General features: G+C 41.8%; 1 protein-coding gene across 5 annotated transcripts in view; it reads left to right on the top strand.

The window, feature by feature from the left end:
* ADAM22 (ADAM metallopeptidase domain 22) overlaps positions 1-15,410 on the top strand; it is a 1,877,697-nt gene that overhangs the window by 1,693,879 nt on the left and 168,408 nt on the right. For 3 of the 5 annotated variants that reach the window (XM_069648368.1, XM_069648371.1, XM_069648370.1), the window contains exon 26: positions 5,725-5,742. The exons of the other annotated variants lie outside the window; for them this stretch is intronic. In XM_069648368.1, the coding sequence (XP_069504469.1) occupies positions 5,725-5,742 (18 nt within the window). The remainder of the gene's footprint in view (positions 1-5,724; positions 5,743-15,410) is intronic. 5 annotated transcript variants of the gene reach the window in all.

Raw genomic sequence — 15,410 nt, 5'->3', positions numbered from 1 at the left:
TTCTCCTTATCTTATGCAGATTAAATTTGAGATGGTACACAACTCGTATCACACCCCCTTTTCAAATACCTGGGTCACAATGGACCATGAACCAGGCTGGTTGGTAAAATGCAATATTTATTTATTTATTTTAAAATTCCAAATAAATCATACAATTTATAATATGGGACAGCAATCACCAATGGGGTTATAATTACAATGAGAATGTAAGCAATACACTTGGTTTAACCTTCCAGTGGAACATATACAAACCACCAGGTTATAGGAGCACCTTTTGATTTAGGAAAGATAGCACCCAAGTTTGGATTTGATTTCCCCCTGCAATGTTCCCTCAACCCACAAATAATTGAATTCTGAATGGATAGAAAGAGACAGCAGGTAATCAGGAATAGGAGGCAGAAAACGGAATCAAAATCCGACCTTCCCTCACCAAATAAGAGTGGAAAACGGATTTTAAACCCCTTGCAATGTTATGAAATGACACTTGGAAATGGACAAATAAATAATTAACCTGCAGTTATAACTTTAAGGTAAATACAATTTCTCATTAAAGCAACAATGCATAGACACTAACAATCACCAGCAATGAATTACCAAGAGCATATAATTCGAACATGAATGGAAAGTTTAAAACAAATTGCAGCAAAATGACACGTGTAAAGGTTACATTTCCTTTCAATTTCTGTGTAAATTTACTCAAACGGTTCTTTAAAAAAGATATGAGATATTGCAAATCGTGATGTGGTTTTTAGTCTGAGGGACAGAGGTACATCACAGGGATATTACAGAAGTGAAAGAATAGGGGTAGCTGGTGAATTGAGAGAGATTTAAAAGGTAGAGTGAGGTTCGTTTTTAGGAAAATATAGCAGTGAAAAAGAGAAGATCGGTTTTAAAAGTGAAAGGCAAATTTTACTTAAACTAGATTTAAAGAAAAGAGGAACGCCACCCGTGAATATAAAAGTTATGCTGCAGTTGTAACCCTTCACGCAGTGAACCCCTTTTTTTTAGGGAAAATGTATTTATTGAAACACAATATCGCCAATGATTTATGATTTATACAAGACAGAAAGGAAGAGAAAAGTGGGGCTAATGTTTTGAATCAAGGGCAGAAACACAGAGAATTCTGACAGTTTTAACAAGTTACCAGGATAAGGATAGGATGGCTTAGAGAGGGGGATAAGAACAAATGCAAGACAAGTTAGGCTATGGATTTCTATGGGGTAGGGATTATACTTACAGTCCACTTTTAGTTTTGGGATTTTTGGACCGTCAATGGCTCTGATCACTACACGGCAGCACGTTGGCAAAGGACAGCTAGGCAGAAGAAGGCCTGGCAGGGTCGGGTCACCGGATGGCAATTGTGGTCACTGGATGGCACAGGTACCTCTGGATGCAGTTAGTGGGCAAGCAGTAAGTGGGCAGTAAGCCAGGCTGGTTCAGGATGCAAAAGGTACCACAGCTTTCCCCTTCTTAATGGGAGATTAGTGGGTTGATTCTGGATCAATGGCCTTGCTTGGAATAGGATCAATGCTTGGGTTTTGCAGTGGGCCCTTGAGTAGTGTCAGCAATGCTTTGGCCTTGTAGTTGGAATCTGGACTCAGCAAGATGAATGGAACAGGAACGCGGTGCAGGAAAATCAGGAAGAGTGTGTGTGTAGAGTCTTGTCAGGGAATCTTATTTATAATGCATAGTGACATCATCAAAGTATATAGCTGGGCAGGCTTAGCTAAGCACATCTCTAACCCACGGGATTGGTCAGGGGTGCTAGTCTCCGCCTCGCTCTCACCTGGTTGGATTTCAGGATAACATGTCAGATTTATGAAGTGAGTTTTACAATGTTCAAAAACCTCCCACAGTTATTTTAGCTAAAATCTGATTTTGCCACAAACGGTACATTTATACAGTTGAAATCTCTTACCAAAATATATACACAGGTTACATATTTTGTGTAGAGCATAGCACTCCAACTCTGCAATCTGTGAGACATGGTTTTGCCCTTCTAATACTTTTCGGTAATTTTGAGTATGAACGATTCTGCCTAAAATTCCATAACTTTATACACATGTGTGGATTATCATAAGGGATGTAAGTATAAAAATGTGCATGGGCATCAAGGATACTTTTCTTGTAATCCCTGATTCTTTGCCATTTCTATTCCCCAGGGGTCAGTGAATTCTCCCATGTCTTAAATGAAAGCCCATAAAATCACTTTTAAACTGCAAAATGTTTACATTTTTACAAAGTCTTACTGCAGAGATAAAAGTCTTTACATTTTTATTCATAAATAGTCTTTGGAAGAAAATGGAAGCCCTTTGTCTGTCACTGGACCAATTTTTTCTTTCTTTAGCTGCCACTAACTGTCATTTCCTCCAGAGCAAGGTGGGGGTTTCTCCGCTTGATTGAAGGTGTATTGCCCCTTCTCCACTTTACACTTCCTATATTATATAAGTAGCATGTGGTATAGCCTACAATCTTCACTATCTTGCACCTTTTATGTATGTATAAAGCACTCTTACAACACCTATACTTGGAATGACAACTATTTAAGCAAAATCACTCTGACACATTGGGCCACATTACGACTCTGGCGGTAGCCGTGCCTGTAATACAATTGCAGAAACAAAAAGAAGGCTGCACCATCTTGCCAAGCATACATTGGGCAGGATGGAACAAGAGGACACACTCGGGGAGCATGCCAGTGTGTTCTGAAACATACAAATGGAATAAAGTGGAAAAGAAAAAACAGCGTTGCCTTGCTGCAAGCCCAAAACCCCCATTAAAAAGGACATTTATACAATAATGCTGCTGACACTATTTCCATCTGTTCTTCCTTAAACCACTGTGATTAATAAGGTCTTGCCACACTCAGTATATCTCATTGTGCTTCAGCAAAACCAGGCATGATTTCTGAATGATAGGCCCTGTCAAATCAACACTGAGAAAAATCAACAAGGAACTCCACTTTTACCCGCACGGGAAAATGCGTTAATTTTCTTCACAAAGTATCAAAGATCAGTAGTTCAAAGAAACTCTGGCTATCTGAGCCATGTCAATTTCAATGCATCTGTGCTTCAAACAAAACTCCTGCATACAAGAAATAACTATAGCTGCAAGACAGTGTGGGAATCCAGAGGGAGATGCAAAAACTAATTTTAAAAGAAATGCCAGCTTTTCACCACACATGTAAAATGGTCTTTGCAAACTCAAGGAGAAAAGGGCCCGTTTTAAAAAGTAAACTGTTGAATGAAAGCCTGCCATTATCTAGCAATGTGAAGGGGATTGTTGCTGGGGAAAATACACACAAGGGGTACTTTATTCAACCGGCTTCTTTAATTCAGGACCAAATATAATAAAGTAAAACTGTTAAACTATATTGGCTGGATTTTGCAAGATCCAAAAGAAAAATAGGTTTCTGCTTGGGGGGGGATGCCACCAACAGGAGGGCCTCTCTCAGCAGATACTAACACCCCAGAGATAATTATTAGGTTGGACAGAATCTAGTCTAGGCTGAACCCACTGACAATGGAATTTCCAGGACAAGGAAGTGTAAAACGTCACAATGCAAAAGTGTTTTATCCCAGCATGCTGACCCATACCATGCCAATCAAAGGGTTTACACAAAGCATGGTCAAGCATCTCCCTAAGTGCTGGATGAAACTTAGGGCTTATCCTTGGGAGTCCAAGGCAGCTTCAAGCAGGAATGCTCTTCATCATCCTAAAGAATACTAGCAGAGGTGCCAGCTCCTGTGGATATATGCAGGAGTCTTCAGATACATGTTCCCTATAAGAACCCACCAAGTTAATGGCATTAATAGGAAACTGGAATCAGTAATCAATGTTTTCCCAACGCAATTCTACACAGCAGTCCTGGATTCACCTTTCATTTGAGTTAGGGGAACAATCAAAATGCTGACTGAGCGAAGTCTACTAGGGAGTCCCATTTGGTTTCTAACATGGACCAAAGGTTGGGAAGATAATGAAGACTCTTATTTACAGAGGTCTAGCAGAGAAACTCTAACATGTAAACCTTTTGGATTTCCTTTCTCGCTCATCTCGGGAAAGTATGAGGTAGAGAACAAGGGTGTGGAGAAGGGGCTGCAAGCTTAGATAATGGAATACTCATATGTCCATATTCTCTATTGTATTATATAAGTAACATGTGGTATAGCCTACAATCTTTACTATCTTGCACCTTTTTATGTATGTATACAGTACTCTTACAATACCTATACATAGAATGACAACTATTTAAGCAAAATCACTCTGACACATTGGGCCACATTACGTCTCTGGCGGCAGCCGTGCCTGTAATACAGACACGGCTGCCGCCACAGTCATAATTTTTCCGGCACCCCTGGAATGGGCAATAACCGGGGTATTTCAACCCCGGCGGATCCAGTAATTTCCCATTCCAGTGCACCGGAAAATATTCTTCCCCGTTCCCATTTGAGACCCATAGGGCTCAATGGAAATGGGGAAGGCGGATGCACCGGAACCATTCGTGAATGGTGCCGGTGCATCCGATGTGCTCTGCTCGCGGGTGCCTTTGCAGCCGTCAGGTTAGGCCTGGTGGCTGCAACGGCACCCGCAAGCAGAACTCATAGTTTGCCAGTCCGGGAACTACGGTGCCGGCATGCTTACCGGTACCGTAGTTCCCGGACCGGCAAACTTGGAATGAGGCCCATTGTTTTCATGCTACATTGTCCCGGTTGCTCTAGATCACAGCACGTTTAGTCATGACTTGTGATGTCTCAAATAACACAACTCTTTCACACAAGCCTCACAACACACAATATCTGAGAAACTCAAACAAGGGAATATCACTATCAATCTACAATTTACTTCTCCAACACCAACCTATACCATAATCAACACACATGATGGTGCCTGGAGAAAAAGTCATGTTATGCTGGTATACCTACCCTGCTAATAAACTAGTGCTATCCCTCAATCAGAAGCACTCGACTGTTCCTAGAAAGGGGGTTCTGTCCTTATGCCATTGGTGGTGCAGCGTCTGTCTAAAAGAATAGGAGAAAGAAGAATTTCCCCCCACTTAATTGCAGCTAAACATTAGTTAAATACCCATGCCAGGCATTTTGTAGTACTATTCATATAGCACCTAAAATGCTCAGCAAAGTTGGATTTTCCTCAAATTCCTCCTTGGCCCAAACCTTCTAAACTATATTATATGATTTGAGGGCCTTTCAAGAATGGAAAAATCTACAGGCGATTGTATATGAACGAGAAAGTATTTACCCAAAGGTAATATCTGCGTTCTTAATGACAAACTGATCTCCTTCTTCTGGGGTTCTCAAGGTGTTCCTTACTATGCAGGTGATGGGACATTTTTGAGGAGCTGTGCGCTAGGCGAAGGGGAATGGTCAGTTCTGGAAATCCTGCAGCGGTGCTTCACCAGTGGGTATGTCTGGTGTTCAAGTAGTGTAATGGTTTGCAGAGTCTGTCAGGTGCTGTGGGCCTTTCAATAGGTGTACGAGGCAGGGAGGAAAGATACCATTGAGAAACATCATTGTTACTTTCAGGTGAGTCACTTTTCATTCCATCACTCTTTTTGTCAACTGAACATGTATATTTCCCTTTGTCACCAATGCATGTAAGTGTTGCCAAACGTGCAACAAGAATACACAACTATTATAATGTTTCCATTTAAGAAATCTTTACATTTAAAACTCATTCGTATTTTCTTTTCTTCCCTATCTTGGAAAGAAACTATAGGAAACAGAGGTATGTAAAAAATAAAAACCCTGCACAAATGCGTCAGGTCCTATTAAATCTCCTCCCGAAATACAGTCATGTTTTGTAATGTGTTGGTTGAATGTATTGCGGATGCTTAGAAGTGATGGACTTACTGTATGTTCAACATTTTCTTACAATTATTATGACCATTACACAATGTTTTCTTTACCTAAAATCAGAGACCAATTGGGATAATGCCAGATGGGCCTCATTACACGGATGGCGGTAGGGATTTACCGGTAAAATACTGGTACCGGTAAATCCCTACCGCCTTACTACGAGGTCCCTTTGCGGGTTGGTGGATTTAACGCCTGCTTTTTGCAGGAGTTAAAATCCAACCCGCTAAGGGACCTCGGAGCTAATTACGGCACCGCAAAATTGCGGTGCCGTAATTAGCGCCTTCCCCATTCGCATAGAGCCCTATGGGGCAGAAATGGGAATGGGGAAGGGCTATGGCGGAAGGGGGATTTACCGCCCCTCCAACCTTGGAATGGGGCGGTAAATCCCCTTTCCGCCAAGGCGGTGCCGGTATTTTACCGGCATGAGCCATGGCGCTAATAGCGCCATGGCTCACCGCCTACCGGGTAAATAGCCCCTTAGCATTAAATCACAAGATGTGTAACTATGAAAATGCTACTTATCTGGCGTCCTTGTAATGATGCGACTTCGCCGCAGTGCCTGGATTGACTCTATTTCCAGTTGGTATTGATCAAGTGAATTTCTCTCCGTGGATGCACCCTAGCAGAATACTGTCACCCTTTCTGTGGACCTCAGACTCTTGTGGAAAAGATCAAACATTAAACGTGCTGGCGCCAGTAGCCGCATCATGCTATCCGTAATGAATTCAGCGCAGCTACTTGTGTTTTACTGGCCAAGAAAAGCACTGTACCCCTCTCCAGTCTCTGATTTGCAATTCAGTTTCATTTCTTTTCTCGGAAAAGCAAAGTGCCTCAGTGAGACCCTGCTGGATTTTCATCCCTTTTCGCAGTCAATCATGTTTCCTCGCTCATTGGAAATAGTTTCAAACATGTTTCAGACATGTTTTGTGCCAGTGGTGAAGAGGCATGTACCTTATGAGCAGGCTTTCTTCCTCTTGCTGTTCCTCGTGAAATCGCCAGGAGGGTGTGGGCACCAAACAGTTGGCAAATCCCTGCGGCCTTTCTTGGGATTTGGTGGCCAAGCTAGGATTATTGGCTGTGGGGCAAGGTGCTGCTTTCCCCAGATCACGGTATCCTCAATCTCCTACTCTGGCCCCGGCCCCTCCTCACCCCTCCGGCTGGTCAGGCTGAATTAACCATCTATATGGTGTCTCTGTAAATTAGTCAACATTAGCTTAACTGTGCGGCTTGCAACCCATAAGGCCATTTTAGCATCTTCAGTGTTCATTTTTTATTAATATTACCCAGGCTAGTGATTTCTGTAAATCACAGCAGGATACTATATTCGCCATTTAGTCCCAACAATAAATCCCCTTACTAATACTTTGTGTTCTCTTGCATTACTTTTTATTTGAAAGTGCAGTTGGGCCCTTCAGATCTGTTTGTTCATACAATTTTTAAACCGTTAAAGTCCATTTTTGAAGATACTAGATTGAAAGCTAAGGGATAAATTTGTGGGCTGCGTGTTTTAGTGCATTCATCCACGTATTGTATCCCACTTTTAAGATGGGGGCTGTTTCAAGATCAGTGTCCCTGTATCAACAGAGGCTCAGGAAAACATTAAGATAGATGTAAAGAAAGACTGAATAACCACAAGTCAGAACAGAAGATGAAGAGATAGACGCAGGGTAGATCGTAAGTCTATAAGATGTCCTTGGTGGACCATCACAATCTTCAGTGGTGGTCGTTTCCTGAGAATGCCAGCCTACTAAAAATCACAACCTAGGAAACCAAACGTGTAGGACTGGTGTGGGCCACATATATTCCATGTGCTTTGAATCCTGGGGTTTACTTCCCTCTCGTGCATACTGCATATGGATAGTTGCCAAACTATGCATTCTGCAATATGATCTCCTGTGTGTTACCTGTTCTTAGGTCTTCAGCTGTTGGGAGTGCTAAATTACCCTGAATCCTTGACACTCCTCCTCAGGAACTGAGAGCTGGTTCAACATTGTTCCTGATGGCAGCATGTAGATTCAAGGGACATCCTTTATCAACTTTTTTCTACTCAACACAGCCTTGTTCATTCCAAAAAGCCTGCAGCACCGGAAGCCTTGCCGGTCTGGTATGCTTGGCTTGCACAGGAGAAGCTGCCATATCCTGGAGCTTGGTTCTTTCACTGGCTGGGATGCTGGCCCAGTCTTTCAAAATCTCTTCCATCATATTTTTGTGAAGGACAACCTTATAAAGCCAAACCTGTGACTGTGTGCATTGTTGGTCCAGTGCAGCGGCTGTTTAAGAAACAAACAAAGAAGAAAGCAAAGATCCTGCTTCTCTTGTAACACGGTAGATTACTGCAATGCCTTAACGCAGACAATTGTGAACCTTTGACCTTGATACTAATTTTGTCTGTCATATACTGGGAAGTTTTACATTGTGCATTTCAATAACTTAAATTTGGGGCATCGTTCAAAGCTTCCATTAAAATATCGGATTAATCACGTGTGGTTTGCTGAAGAATAGTAATACACTTCTTGCAAGCATGTACATTAACCCCCTACATGAACTCTCAATTTCACTTCTGTGGGGAGCTATTAGAGAATTAAATGTTGGCACTCCGTGGCAAATATTACAAAGTACCAGGAATAGATTGACCACTGGAAGCTTAACATTGTTTGGCTGGTTGTTTAGCTTGTGCTATATCCTGTCTGAAAGTAAAAACAAGGCCAGAGTGTACTGCAAATTACAGCATATAATATAGCAGAGTAAAATGTACCCATGGGTCTGGCTCAATCTCACTCTCTTTCTCTCTCTCTCTCTCTCTCTCTCTCTCTCCGGGGGTATGGCTTTGGGTTTGTGTGTGCATATCCAGGGGTGCATGGGAGTGCGGGTGTGTATGTGTGCAGAGATCTGTGTATGTGTCTCTGTGCAGCTGTGAACGCATGTGCAGATTGATTCTCAAGCATGTGTGTGTGTATGATAGTGTATGATCATGCAAAATAGTGTGTATGGGGGTGCATGCACAGAGATTTTATGTGTAAGCATGAAGGTGTGGTTATTCAAGTGTGCATGTGTGTGAGTGTGTACATACCTCAACATGCAAACACATCCATGTGCATGCCTGTGTGTGTGTGTGTGTGTGTGTATTTGTGTGTCTACACATACTTCCACATCCAGCCCTGCAGGCATCCACACACACCCAGCCACCCACATCTGTATGCAGTCTCACACATCTGAGCATATGATCCCATACCTCTGCATGGGAATACATGTGCACACACACTTCTCTCCATCCACATGCACACCACTACATAGATCTACATAATCAAATGTGCATGCACACGTTCTCGCACACCTCTGTACACATGCACATCTCCACACTGATACATGAACACCTTTGTGGGTACAGATACCTCCACACATGCTTACAAACCTCTGTGCGCACACAAGCACGCAAGCACAACTATGCATGCACATCCATGCATGCATAGCTCAGCATGTGCTCACCCTCTACGAATATACACACCTTCCTCCATGGGCACATATCCATGTCTGTGTATGCAGTTGCTCACACACATGCATATGCTCAAATGCCCTTGTGCAGATATAGACACACACACCAACACATGCATACTCTATACCACACGAGCATGAAGTACCAGAGAGAGAGATTGACATATAAATTTCATTTTCAGATAGTGTCTACTGTGTGGTGACATGACCCTATTTTTATTTTCAGGCATGATTTAGCCTCACCTGAACCACATTAGGCTTACAGCCCTCAATCTGTTCTTGCTTCATTGTGTAATTGTTAAAGTCCAGTGAAGATTTATTCTAAAATGGCTCCCATGTAAGAGCATGCGTCAGTGAAAAATGTATGTATAGTATTTTGCTATTCTCCAAGATACCACTGAGGATTATTTTAATGTTTTTAAAGACTGCATGACACCACCCCTCACTCAAGAATGTAATCTTTTTAGAAGGGTACATATGTATTGTGTTTTTCACACTAAGGGCCTTATAAAAGTATAGACTCCTTACACCTGGAGATAGCATTTGATGGGCAAAATTACAGTATTAGCAATAAGACAAGGGGTATGTATCAAAGGGAGTTTATGACTTGCTGTGTCCATTCACAGCACATTATGAATATTCTGCAAATAGGATTGTGTCTGCAACCATGTGCAAAGTGAAAGCAATAATCTAGTGTTGTTCCAAAGTCACTCCAAATTATCCAAAATAAAACTGCAAGATGTGTACTAAACCTCAACCGTTGCAACCATATCACTCCAGCGCTAAAACTACACAACTGGTTATCCACCAAAACTAGAACTCAAAATCCAAGACCGGCACTTCCCCACCCCCTCTCCCCTGCACCTCTTGTTACTGCACTTGCACAATCCGAATGACTCAAGGCCTAGTAGGAACGTTTTTGTTTTTCTTCATCCTCGCCCCCTTGTCTTGATGCGTCCTGAAACACCATTTGCTGTATAGGTGCATTATAAATACCCAATAAATAAATAAATAAATAAATACAATAAATAAGCATTACCCAGCAAACCCTCCACTCTTTCATCCCCTCGTGCCCCCAATCATGCCATAAGCTTCCCATCCCACGCAGATATCTATGGTTATCAAATAAGACTACTCAAACACTTCTCAAAGTTAAGCATAAAGAAAATGGAGACAAATCATTCTCCTCCTTTGTCACCACCCTACGAAACAAGCAGACCACTTCTCACAAGAACTCAAATTCAACACCTTCAGAAAACTATCCAGAAACTAGTTCCGTGCCAACCTTCAACCACAAACCAAACACACCACCTGCTTCAACCTTCATACCCCTTGTACTTCAACCCCACAACACCACTCACTCTTTCCTCCCGACACCACCTTTTTCAACTATATAAGCACTTAGACACCCCGGAAGCCTATCTCAACTCCCCCGTCTTCCAACTTGTTTGACACCTTCCTAGCCACCTCTTCTTTCCCTCCTTCCATCACCCTTGTACCACAATAAAACTTACCGCATATGCACTTTCAGACCCCATAGCACTTATACCTCTTCAGTAAACTGGACTTACCTTAATTCCAACTCTATCCTCCCTTTATCGCTCCTCTCTCTGCCAACCCATTATTTGCGCTCCCATCCATCACTCTTTCCTCCCGACACCACCTTTTTCAACTATATAAGCACTTAGACACCCCTGAAGCCTATCTCAACTCCCCCGTCTTCCAACTTGTTTAACACCTTCCTAGCCACCTCTTCTTTCCCTCCTTCCATCACCCTTGTACCACAATAAAACTTACCGCATATGCACTTTCAGACCCCATAGCACTTATACCTCTTCAGTAAACTGGACTTACCTTAATTCCAACTCTATCCTCCCTTTATCGCTCCTCTCTCTGCCAACCCATTATTTGCGCCCCCATCCATGTTGCCTTAGCAATTCTGGGATGCACTCTTGTGTCTTGTAAGTATTTGTTTACTAACCCTAATTAAATGTGAGTGGTCTGGACATGCTTTTACATCCTGGCCTCAACCAGATGACTTTGGCAGCTTGAAGTATTTGTGCGATCTTGCGACTGTATAGAAAACACCAATAAAATAGAGATAATATGAAGGAAAGGATTTAAGCAGGAAGCCTCATTTTGACTCGTGCAATCCATCTGCACAGTGCTTTTGTTAGCACAGCACAAATGCTGAGGCCAGATGATGAAATCAAATAAACTGAACCAAATTACCTTTCACTGTGCCATGCATAGTGCAGCAGGTTGAGTATTGCTTAAATCATACATAAGAAATTGTACACACATCATGGGATTTACAGTGCAATACTACATTGAAATCTGAATCCCAGGCCAATTTATTTGTAGGCACTTATGCAAAGTAGCATATGTGTTTTATAGCTGCCATTTATTAGCATCAAGAAAGTCCAACGTTTAGTGTCTATAGTGATTGATGTCCAATATCATCCTCATAGATATGTTTTGGTAATTCTACATTATTAGCTGTACGGCTCTCCAAAAATTACACTTGAAACATCTGCAAATGTTATTTTAACCAGTGCATCGCAAATATCCATATGTCACGCACTTGGTGTTTTAGAGCCTGACTTCATTAAAGCAATCAGACCTTGAGCTGGATGCAGGTATGTTGAGTCGAAAATAAGTATCCTCTATCAGGACACCACTGGAAAATGTGAAGTAGGGTCACTGACATTCAGTTACAGCTCAGTGCCACAAGGATACTGCATTGGATATTCCAAAAAGATGGGCCACAATGCTAACTGTATGCCAACCTGGGGTTTGACCTACGGAAGATCTCTTGCCAACTCAGGTTGTCAGCAACAACATTTAGGTACTCCAAACTCGGACCAGCACTGCAAGGCTTTTGCAATCCGCTAGGCCTGTCCTATTTCCCTTTGATTTCAGGATCACAGCCACATGCTGCTATCTTTCATGGATAGAAAGATGTCCTCATTGCCCACCATAGGCACAAAATTAATGCATTTAGTAGTTTTGGACTATGCCAACTATGGCCACATTGGAGCTCTATGTTCTCAGTACAATATGGAGCAGGGGATGGGCCTTTAAAATAGTTGTTCAAGTTCTCATTTTGACTTACTTTCACAGCTGACCTAAATGACATGTGGTTGAGCGATTCCAATCACAGGTTGCATTGGAGGGGCGTGTACGTGTGGGCGGCACAGTGAAATTGAATAACTCGTTGAAATGTTTAGCTGCAGGGTTCTTTAAAAGCCTGCAGGTTGAGATGGTTTCTCGGCTATTGATAAGCAGAATTCCACAAACCCGCAAGCCTGCCAATGTGCTTCTTATGGATGAAACTTGGTAGGGCCACAGAGTACTTGCCGCCTGATCTTAGATCATTTCCGGGAGTATACTGATGTAGTTTATGGATTTTCTGGTCCTGCACCCTAAAATAGTGTAAGCACCGTTAACCCTAATTATTTGCTTCATAGAGAACCACTGAAGTCTTTCAGGGGCAGGATGGTTTGATTTAACCCTTTAAATGTCAGACAGAAACTAGCCATGTGGTTCTAGATCCTTCGAAGCTTTAAAATTGCTCTTTATAGTACCCCCAAATAGAGAGGTCAAGATAATAACAAGGCCCTGGTGAGTACAGTGTTTTGTTTAGAAGATTCGGTGGAACATAGTTGACAGCATACATAACCCCCTTTTTTAGCAAACAAAAATACCCTTTGTGGGACGTATTTGGCCTGAGGGGATCACCAGTGGGGCTTCATGGACCTTTGAATTCCTAAGCTTGCACCATACCTTATGGACCCCACATCCTATCCACCATATTGGACGTTTGGTGAAAGCACAGCATCCGATACTTCAGCCTCCTTACCATCTTCTTTATGATAGAGACCCATCCCGGCCTCAACACCTTCAATAGAGCACCATCTTCCTGCTTATTGCATTGTCACGGGAGGATAGGTCATGGGCAATGTGCTCGCCTTGGAAGCAAGACGACACTGAGCACCACAGGTTCGATCCCCGGGTCCGCACTTAGAAACCTCTGGGTATTAAGCGCGTTATAAATAACCTATCATATCATATAAGGCGCCTTTTGTTAGTCCGGAGGAGGATGGGGTGAGAGGTACAATGGGCGAAAATAACATGAAGATATGGTTAAGTACTTGGAAGGGAAAACATTCTCCATTACCACAGCCAGAAAAATATCATTTTGAACTCTTTGAGAAAATGGACCACAGCAATCAATTTACATTAGCAGACCACCTGATTAATTCAGAAGCATGGCATGTATTTTGTCCTGTTCAAGCAAGGGGAAAAAGCTGTGGTTGATTAGGCCTTTTCCTAAGTCACCAAATCCTTGGAATGTACAGAAACTGAATAATTTGGAAAGATGCTGAAGTCCAATGATTTTAAATGTACAATAGTTACAGCAGCCAGGTATGCATTTACATATGCAGGTTCATTTCCATCCAGAGAAACTGACTAGTATGTGGCAGAGATTGATCTATGGGGAAGGTACACTTTTTAGGTCAGCAACTTTATGCTAAGATTGGCTATTATATGGGCCTCCCTGACTAATACAGTTTGTAGACGGCTATAGTGGCCACGCATAACAGTCTTCTTTTTTTGCTTGTGTATGCCTTCTCTACACGTCCCTATTACACAAGGTACTGACAAAATACTTTGACATGTATCCTGCAGACATTATGTTGTTCATCTCCTTTTTGGCCATGCAAAATCAGGCTCATGCACCTGAACAATTTGTTGCATTGCCCTAATGTCCACTTAAGTCAGGGTAGAGGCACGTGCTGAATCGTTACTTCCAATTTCCCATCTTAAATACTTGATTACAGCAGAGTATATGCATTTGAATATTTTCAAAATACACAAAGAAAATTGTTCCCATCAAGAATTATATGCGGCCCTAAGCGGCTTATTTAATAAACAGGGCAGAGGCCTCACAAAGCAAAAATTAAGCAAATCTGCTAATGAGAACCACTTAATTATTCTTCACGCACACATACATAAAGCAGCTTCGTTTAATGCTTTATTCGACAGATGTAATTAAATTGTAAAAATACATCAATATCATAAAACAGTGTTGTCACAAAACAACTATTAAACAACATATTTCAATAAGGAAAATAAAAACAAACAGATTTTCGTAGACACAATAAGTGAACAAATATACAACATACAGAAAAAATCCGAATAATGTGTTTAGAATGATCATAAACCACATATGATTTCAATAAACTCCCTTGCCACTGTTCATACCCTTAACAAATAACAAAGGGCAAGGACACCCTATTCTACGTCTATTCTGGGAGGGGTGTAGTACATCAAGCTTGTTCAATGGGTTCCAAAGTCACAATATTAAGTCTTTCTACTAGCCCATTCGGCTCAGGGTGATATTATTCAGTGAATTGCCACTAAATACTCATTTTCCTGGGATACTCTGCCATTATATCTCCCTTAAATTGAAGCCCATTCTCACTGATAACTTCGGGGTGACCCCCCCTTTCTGAAAACCTGATCTAGAAACAACCCTAAATCCTGAGCTGTCATGGTCTTGACAAGCTTTATTTCTGGCCTCACATAATAAAAATCAATCATAACCAATACAAATTTCACTCATCTCCCTAAATTGTAGCATGGCCTAATATGTTAATTTCAACCTTTTTCCTGGCTTCCCTGGAGATTATGTGGGGTTTAATTTCTGCTTTGAAACCTTGAGACTCTTGTTGGAGTTACGGAAAAGCCAACAATCTCTAACTAAATGCTTCATGAACAAATCAAGCCCTGGCCACCAATATCTTTCCCTTAGCTTCCTCTCTGTTATCCATGGATGTCCCTCATGAGCAATGTGAACTATTCTCTCCTGGAGAGATACTGGTTGAAACAACTGTTGTCCACTAACTAGTAACCCATCCTCTATGGACAATTCATCGCTAACATCCAAAAAGGGCATAATATCCATATAGACCTATTTCTTTTCAGGCCCACCTTTGGGGGTCCACTGTGTTTCTATCACTAGTACTAGGTCTTTGGAAA

Source organism: Ambystoma mexicanum, chromosome 2q (assembly GCF_040938575.1).
Source record: "Ambystoma mexicanum isolate Mex_15411 chromosome 2q, UKY_AmexF1_1, whole genome shotgun sequence".
NCBI lineage: Eukaryota > Metazoa > Chordata > Amphibia > Caudata > Ambystomatidae > Ambystoma > Ambystoma mexicanum.
This window is presented reverse-complemented; position numbering and strand designations above follow the sequence as displayed.